At 43.7% G+C, this 9,302-nt stretch overlaps 1 protein-coding gene across 1 annotated transcript in view; it reads right to left on the bottom strand.

Annotated features, from left to right (window-relative positions):
- Nucleotides 1-3,940, bottom strand: part of LOC104625575 (MAM domain-containing glycosylphosphatidylinositol anchor protein 2-like) — a 33,176-nt gene extending 29,236 nt beyond the window's left edge. Inside the window, exons 1-2 of the mRNA XM_010293234.1 lie at nt 3,823-3,940; nt 936-1,205 (exon numbers count right to left, since the gene is read on the bottom strand). Of these exons, the coding sequence (XP_010291536.1) occupies nt 936-1,205; nt 3,823-3,940 (388 nt within the window). The remainder of the gene's footprint in view (nt 1-935; nt 1,206-3,822) is intronic.
- Nucleotides 3,941-9,302: the final 5,362 nt, after the last annotated feature.

Here is a 9,302-nt window from a genome sequence, read left to right on the forward strand (position 1 = left end):
ATGTTGGGCAATAAGAAGTGAACAGGGGTTATGGCTCTCATAAAATATTCACACCACCGGCTTTTTATACAGCAGTTTCTCCTGAGTATGATTAATCACATGCTATTATTTAAAGTTCCTATAGTGTGGGAGTCTATGTTTCACTACGACTCACAGATTAGATTATAGAAAATTAGTTTCAGATGAACTGTTTGGTTCAGGTAGATTAATCCACTCTGATGATGCCTATCAGCCAATCGAACTCCTTCTTCAAACCAACCGGCCATGTCCCTGGGGTCATCCCGAAAGCGATAAACAACCAGGGAGAGTTTCTCTCCACCTGGCAGTAATTGTTCTGCAAGCACTCTTCTCTTACTTTTACCTAAGACAGACATTTATCCTGCTATTTAGTATAATTAAAGCATAGGTACTAATCTAAAGCTCCTACCCAGGGAGCAGTTGTCTGATGGCAGATTTGCAGCATGCACAACAGCCTTAATTTCCATAACATGTTCACCTGACGAGGAGGAAGAAAAGGGTGAATTAGGTAATGACACCTCTGGGAGCCTGGGATGAATTCAGAGGAGGGAAACTCTTCCATGCAACCCTGCCCCTAGGGCACTGCTGAAAGACTTTGTGGAGGAGTCAGCACAGACAATGCCCAGGAGACATGGTGTCCTTTGGTGATCATTGTCTCCAGTACAGATGGGAGACCTGCTGCACCTTCAAAATACAAAGGGGCACCATGCCACCTTGTTCCAGCTAAGGAGTTTGAGCCCAGCACAAGAGCCACCACCTATCTGAAGCCAACACTAATTGATCTCATACATTATCAGAAATGACCAGAAATACGTTTGGAAACATAGGCCACTCCTATGTGAACATTGCTGTCCTGTCAGATTAGGATTCAATTTATCCTCCAAGGTAAAGGCCACTAGTTTGCCAGCTCAGCTTACCTCTTACGATGATGTTGGTGGACTTTTTCGCAGGATTTCCAACGTTGTTATTAGCAATGCAACTGTACGTGCCAGCATCTTCTGGCGTGATGGCAGGTATTGTTAAAGTGCCGCCATTCAGGACTGTCTTCTCAGGCAGGATGCCTGCAGACCTCACCCACGTCAGGCTAGGGGCTGGCTCCCCTCCTGTCGTCACACAGACTAAGGTGATCGCTTCTCCAGGGTTCACCACTATCGGGTCATCCACGAGAAGCTTAATTGAAGGGGATGCTGCAAAACACAAGAGGAAGAGAAAAGTGTAGTGGGGCCATGTCTGTGGTATTGCTCAGCCCTGACAAGCACACTCAAGCCAACTGAGATGAGCAAAGGCACTTCAGCTACAGCACTCTTCGCGTGACTGCGCGCCCTCTGAGAAGGGTGCTCCCCATCCTGATGCTCCCCCTAACACCACATTTCTCACCCTCTCTGCACCTTGCTCAGTCATCATCTTTTGCCTTGCTGTCAAACTGCAGATGAGGATTTATGTATGGACAACCCTGCAGCTGTGCTTGGGAAGTAATGTATAATGTATGGGACAAGTGCCAGCACACTGGATTTTAAACACTGAAAGAAAGGAGTTAGTAACAATCTTCTTATTTGGCATGGAAAGCGTGTTGTTCTTGTTAAGTCAGATCCTACCCATTGAAAACCAGCCCTCTTAATTCACCCGCCTCCCTGATGAACTCCTTGGGACTTGGCTGCCAACTGAGATGAATTTGTAGAGTTTGAGTTGGCTCTGTTGAGTCAGGAAGAGTCATCTCCCTTGGGGCAACATCTCCTTGCGCACTGGGAAACTGAAGAATCCAGCACAGATGCTTTTGTCCCCTGCACGGGCCATGCAACCTGCAGCTCACCGCACCAACAGACAGCATGGCCACAGCTCCATCCCCTCGCAGACACACAGGAGAGGTGCAGACCTGGGTCCCTCATAATTCCCATACAACAGCCAGGGTGGCATGGGCTGAGTGACCAGCTGCAGGGGCTTTGTTGGGCAGGACCATCAAACCAGCCAAACTACGTTGCGGCACAGGCTAATGGGAAGATGCTGCTGCCCTCAGAAGGGAGAAGGCAAGTGATAAAATTTCATTCTCTCTTCTTTCCTCTTCTAATCCATGAAATATCTATATATAAGGGCAGCAACAGAAATGCTTAGTATGAAGGGACAGGGCAGAGCAATCCAATTTAAAATCACAGTCTGAGCTGTGACATCCCCTGTCATTTGTGTTGGGGGACCCATCCATGCTGGATTCAGGCTTTGCTTGAAAGCATACCCTTAACCACATAAGTGATGAGCTAATATATAAATACACATTGCTAGTACAGAAAAAGCAGCAATGCTAAATAAACACAAGCATAAAGGTGGAGGACTGAAATTCTGGGCAAAGAATACTAGAAAATGTGACAATAAAATTGAAAGAAAATTAAAAAGTTACATCTAAAAATCATATCACTATCCTCATTATTACAGAGATATATTCTTGTGTGTTCTGTTTTATATATGAATCTTATTTCAATATTAAAGGAATATACACTAATCGCTAAAGGCAAAGACAAGAGTCAACTATAAAATAAGAGTTGTCTTTATTTGGAGTTCACGCAGGAGGAATTAGCTTTCTCTGCATTCAGAAGCTGGAGCACACAAATGGGAAGCACTTTATTTATACCTGTCCTAGCACAGGGAGAACAGGCAACCCCCAGCTGGGCAAACACTTCAAGAGAGCAGGAGAGCAGAGGTTTACCAGCAAAGCTCCCCTCTTCCAGCTTGCCCTGGCTTGGGACCCTGCAGATACTTCCTAGCATAAATTCCTGGGTTCATGTAACCAACTTAAAGGTGAAGAAACTGGGTGCATGGCTAAAAATACAGACAGAAAACAAGTCAGCACTGCCCACTGTGCCAATGTCTCTTTGCTCATGTTCTCTGACCTCTCATCAGTTGATGCATCTATCAGCTCATGGAGCCCTCTTTTGGGATTAGAGGTATGAAACTGGGCAGTATGTCATGTTTCATACTTAAGTAGATTTTGCTTGGGCAAAGGTGGCAGAAGCAGGGATCCAGGTGCCCGCTGTGCAACCAGAACTGAGCTCCAGACCTGTAGGTCGTCACCAACCAGGGGATACCACTCAGCTAGCCTCTCTCTCTCCTTCTCTCCCTCCCTCCTGAGTTTAATGATTTTTCCTGAACAACTCTGGCAAGGAGCTGCTTTCTGCTCTTGCTAAACATCAAGTCATGAGACAGGGAACAAGAGAACCTCAAATAATGCTTTAAAACTTAGAGCAAAAGATGAAAGCTCCAACAATGTCAACCCAACCTGGTGGTGCTGTTTACTGTAATGGCCTCATAATCCTCCAGATGAAAGGGGGCCCTTTGCCATCCTTCAGGTAGAGAGACAAAGATAGCAGCTGATACGATAAAAATGCTGTGATACATCCCTTTCATCACAGCGCTCAAAACAGTAAGTACATGAAAATTATGGTTTGCATACAGCAATTTCTCTTTGCTTACACCACACATTTCACTTAACTACAACCTATCCCACTAGACAAACACAAACAAAAATTCAGCAGTACACTCAACTACTACCATTAAAAGCCTGATTTAAACCAAAGAATATTAAGAAATTCAGAAGGGATGTTAAAGTTTCCAGCAAACGAAACTCAGTGTAGCATATAAAGGGTCAAATACCTACTACAAATCGAACATCCACAGCAACAAGCAGCTATTATTTTGATATTTCCCTGCTTGAAACCCTATACATAATCTGCACTGTATGTGCAATGCACCAGTAACACAGAACCTCTCATTTTCAGCTTTATGGGGCAACCCAGGATAGAATTGGGTCTACCGCACCGCTTGCCTGATTTGTTGTCACATGCACATTGCCAAATTCTGGCCTAGGAATGGAGAGATTAGAAGTTTCCTGGTGGTCACTTGGACTTTGTCCTTCCAGCCCCACAGTTATCCCCATGCCCACTCATCTCTGAGAGTGCAACCTCCACTCCCAATGCAATCAACATTGACCTCTCCTCCTTCTAGCCAGGGATGGGGAAAGGTGGTAGTCCACACCCAGTTGCTCATGTGCCAAACATGAGCTGGAAACTCGTGGTTTCTTGTCACAGCTCTGGCTGTCTCGGCAAGGAAAGGGGAGAGCGGAGAAGAGAGAAGCAGGGAGACTTAGCCAGGGAATAAAGAACGCAAATGGCAAAAATCCCAAATGGTCGGTAACTCCAGCGATGTGCTCAGACACCATGGGGTGGCAGAAAAATGGCTTTAGCTCTAAGTTAGAGACTGCTTGTGTTCACTTCTGTATGTCGGCCTAGACCTAGACATGGAAACAGATAGGGTTATATCACAAGTTTAGTCACCTGCGGGAAGACCTGTGTTAATTGACTTGGGTTAATTAACAGCATATAGGGCTTCTGCAAGTCTCCTTTACAGAATAGCTCCTCTCTTTGACTCCATCCAGAAATGCTTTCTTCTCCTAAACTGGAGGACCACCTCTAACTGCTCCCTATAGGATGCTGCAGCAATGCAGCTGCAAACAGCTGCCTCTCCCCCCATGGGAGGGACTGGGAATGCAAAGCTGTAGCACGGAAAGGAGTAAGGAAGGCACAGCCACAAAACTCCGTCTAACAGCAGGGACAGTAAACCCTGGACTGGGCTGTTCAGGGTTGCTGCAGAATCTCTCTTCCAGATTTTCTAAGCAAACATCTGTTAGACACAAAGTCTGGGACTAGCTCATGTTTGAACTAGGGAAATGGAGCTCACTATCATGGGGGATGTCCCCCTGTTCTAGTTTCAACGATAGCAAGAGGTACTACCAAAAGGCGATTCCTCTTATCCACCTTGAGCTACCTTCTGGCAAGAACCTTCCCCTGTGGTATGCATCTCTTCCTGCTGACTGCAGACGGAGCCCAAAGATTAGTTTAATGTAGACAGGTAAGATTTAGGTGGCAGAAGACAGGTCACATCAATCCCACCTTTACGATGAGGATTTACAAATGTACCAGGAGCCTATAGATGGGAATGGGCAGAAAGTACTGGTTTTAACAATGTATATGTGCCAACCTCCCACTGATCCCAGTGTTTTGCAAATCCTCTTAGATCCTGGCACTTTCAGAAAACTGAAATTTTGGCCTAATCCTCTCTCTAAAATGGATTTCTTGTCTCTTATTTATTTGTAAACTTCTGGGGCTAAACACCATATACAGCATAGATCTGAACTGAACATCGCCACACATTTTTTTTTTTTGGTCCAACATGATTAAAAAATGGAGCAGGCATTTATAAAGATGACAAGATGATCCAGCGCAATTATAATAGTTGATGATTATACCAACATATTGTTGAAGGATTATTAGAACTCATGCTTCAGGGAATAAAATGTATCTTTTCCCGGAATGGGAGGGCAGACTATGACATATCTGTCTACTGCACACTTTTTATGCACTCTTCTGCAATGTCTCCTGCTGGCTCCTGTTAAGGACAGACATGAGATCTGATCCAAATGGGCAATGCACGTGTTTATACATCTTTTGCATTTGTAAAGCATCTAGCATGACTGAACTCCAACTAGGAGACCCACGATGCAGTCCTAGCAGCTCAAGCTGTGATTTTTGTTTAGATAGTAGGAAATAATGTAATTGAGTCAGAAGAAAGAGGAGATACAGACAGCTCCCAAAGATCTGACTCTTATTAAAATGACGCTATTATAAAAAGTAGTACACGCAATTGTACATTCCTGGGACAAGTCTGAAATGCGCTGGTTTTGCCTTTGCTATGTATATTGCTTTGGGGAGCCAGGCTTCAGCCTCCAAGATACAAGTGGTTTTACCCAATGGCATCCACATCAACTGTGGGAGAAGAAACACAAATGTGAGCCAAGCTCCCTTCCACTTGTACAGCCTGGCCTGCTTTCCTGAAACAAGGCTGGAGCCAGTACTGACATTCTGCCAGTTCAGTTTTTGAAAGCCACAGAAAGGTAACCTGAGTTTTTTGAGGCTCAAGAAGACCCTCACGTCCTTGCAAACTTTCACATTGTCCCAACCAAGATTATTTAAAAAGGTATATATTGCAGTGACAGTAAAGCAGCAATTTATGACTCCAATCTTGATTTTATTAGTTAAATTTTACAAAATTTAGTTTCACCAGGCAAGGTATTTGGCTGGTCGCCATGTTTACATAGGGCTTTTCTTACATGAAAGGCACTTTACAGTCGAAGTGCTTCAAAGCCCCCAGAACTCAGCAGGTAGATGTGCAATCAAAAGAAAAATTGTGCAACTGCACCAACCCAAAAGTTTCCTCTGCTAAGCAGCTTTCTCCTGGCATAAGGATGAGCTCCTCAGTTTCTGCTTAAATCTTGCAGAGATCCCATAAAATTCCTTTGAAAGGTTTAACTTAGGGATATATTTTATTATTTTCCACTGCTGTATTCTTCTGGATTTGGTTTAATCTTGCATTATCATTGATTTATTTCTGTCTTCCTTCTTACTCATGTCCTCTCTAAACTAAATATTCTGAATTTTTTCACTTCCTCCCTCATAGCCACACAGTTCCTTCTGTTCATATCACAAAACCCTGAGTCACGGTTCAGGTCATGGGGACAAACTGACACACACACAGGCAGACACAGGACTGATGTCCTCAATTTCATGTAGAGTTGAAGAGTGATGGATTTTATGGTTTTAAGTAATGTTCAGTACTGGTTTGGAAAGTTGAGCATCAGAGCCAACACAACTGTGCAATAACAAAACTGATGGAGACACAGAAGTTACTCATGTACAAAATCTTATAAATTTATACAGAATTCCTAATGCAACAAAAACGTTCCTGCCAAAAGGAGTCAATACTAAACAGTGTGTATTATCACTCCCAAAGCCAATTCCAAAGCTTCACTCTGGCTGAGGTCTCTCTTAGATGACTACCAGCTATCAGGATTGACAAGATGAACGCTGGGCCATCCAGGTTTGGCAAGCAAAGCATCTCCCAGCCAAAATCTTCACCCTGGCACCGGCAGAGACTCAGCCAGGCAACCTGCCCAGCGGAAACTTTCTTTCAACTCTCTGATAGGAATAATAAAATTCATTATAAAACAATAGCAAGCTTTGGTAAATATTTCCATGGGTGAGTGCATGGAACAAGCTTTCCAAACATCGTATTTGGACATCGTAATGAGAACAGCTCAGTGTTCAAAAGACTTCTGCATCTTTACTGCCCTTTAGAAGTAGGGCTTTCTGAGTGCCAGTCCCACATTTCGAAGTCATGGTTGGTTTTGCCAGGGAACAAAGAAAGCCGCAGTGCCACGTCCCCATGAAGAACAAGGCACTACTCATGATGAGGGAAACTGTTCAGGTCCCCATTCATATTGCAGCTGCATCCTTTTTAAAGGGACTTTAATTCAGAGGCTTTCGTGTACAAGTATTGCTTCTGCATCCAATGTATTTCATAGGACTGTAGAGCCTGGCTGTGAGCTCAACAGTGCATATGAGAAAGTGCTATTGGGTCACAATGCACGGCCCTGCTAGTCAAGTCACTACAGGGAATTTAAATCAGAACTGCATCTATTTTTTTACCTAGTACTAATGTGCACACAAGGCAAGTTAGGCACTGACGATATACAGATGGAGATTAATTATAAAGTGTGGCTACAACATATACCAGTCCTCAGAGCGTAATAATACCGCACGCAACACTCACTGGTTTTGATTAATGGCTAGGGTGAAAGGTCCTCAGATCCAGCACAGAGCTAGCAGTCATTTAGTCATCATTAACACCCTAAGAAACAGCCTTAAAAATATCAGTTTACCAAGCACCTTTGACATAACAACCTTGCTCTACAACAAAATGCTCCCAGCTTAAACAGAGCTGCCACAGGATCATCAGCAGGGAGACTGGAAACAGCTCCTAATCAATGATCCAATGCTGATGTTCACCGAACCTGAAAGAAGCAGAGTCTCTACTGCTGCCTGGGATGGGTATCTGAGACAGACACTACACTGGGAGGAAAAAGGTATCTGTCATTGATGAAGCATACAGAAAGAATCTGACGCCAACCCATGTTATAATTACAGTGAGACAAATACAGGTATTTAGACTGGGTATGTGGAATTGAGGAAATGTCACAGCTGGCTTTAGGGATTACTGGAAACGCACAGGAAAAATAATACTTTAACAGCAATATCGAAATAGAAGCAGAAAGTCATGTCTTTGACAAGTCACTCATCTATGATAAATAAAAATACAAAGACATTATTTTTTCCAGTTTTGTGAATTGTTTCATATCCAGAACTGAAGCAATAGAAATTAACTGAATTATACTTTCATATATACATGTGTGTATGCATCCATTTAATTTACAGCCATGATTCCTTGCAGGAACACAATGCATATTCTCCTAACTATACACGTTATCAATAGTCCCTTTCAAGACAGAGCAAAAAGAGAGAACATTTGAGTATCCTGCTGGGCTGGGAGCATCATTTCTGTACTTACTTACTTACTTAGTAAAGTTCAAAAAAGAACATATTATAATTCCCAGCTGACATCCAGATTTTAAATAACAGAGTAAAAATAAACTTTGTATTGACCACACTGCCACAGCATGATGCAATATGGTAGGTCATTTCATCAGTAGTCCTTAAAAAAGAAAACAAAATTAAAAAATAAAACTAACAACAAAAAACCCAAAAGCCAAACCCTAATGGAAATCACTTTTATCCACCCATCCTCTCTGCTTTATCCTCCCTGCTGCTTCTGATAGAGCTGTAATCTTCTGACTGCTATCATAAAAGAGACAACTCTTCCAGGCAGAAAATGCCGGAGTGTATTGAACCAGTCAGGATAAGATACTCCAATGGGCCAAACTGTCAAGTAAACACACACCCACGTGCACTGGCACTTCATCTGCTCTCCCAGGACACGCAAACTCAGCTGCAGACTCTGCTGGGAAGGGGCAAGGCTTCCCAGGGCAGGTTCACCTTTGCCTTGGCAATGAGTTTTCCAAGAAAGTCAAGGGAGAAAAATCATGCAGAGATAGTTAAACTTGAGCTCTTTGCAGGCTTAGGACCAGAATTCATCACAGAATCACAGGATGGCTGAGGTCAGAGACATCTCTGGAGGTCCTCTGGTCCAACAGGGTCCCCTCCTGCAGGTTTGCCCAGGGCCGTGTCCAGACGTCTTTTGAATATTGCTGAGGATGGAGACTCCACAACCTCTCCAAGCAACCTGTGCCAGTGCTTAATCACCTTCACTGTAAAATGTGGGTTTATAGTGTATTGGGATAGCGTGGCCAGGGTTTGGCAGCGGGGGGCTGCAGGGGAGGCTTCTGTGAG

Source organism: Phaethon lepturus, unplaced genomic scaffold (genome assembly GCF_000687285.1).
Source record: "Phaethon lepturus isolate BGI_N335 unplaced genomic scaffold, ASM68728v1 scaffold37428, whole genome shotgun sequence".
Taxonomy (NCBI): Eukaryota; Metazoa; Chordata; class Aves; order Phaethontiformes; family Phaethontidae; genus Phaethon; species Phaethon lepturus.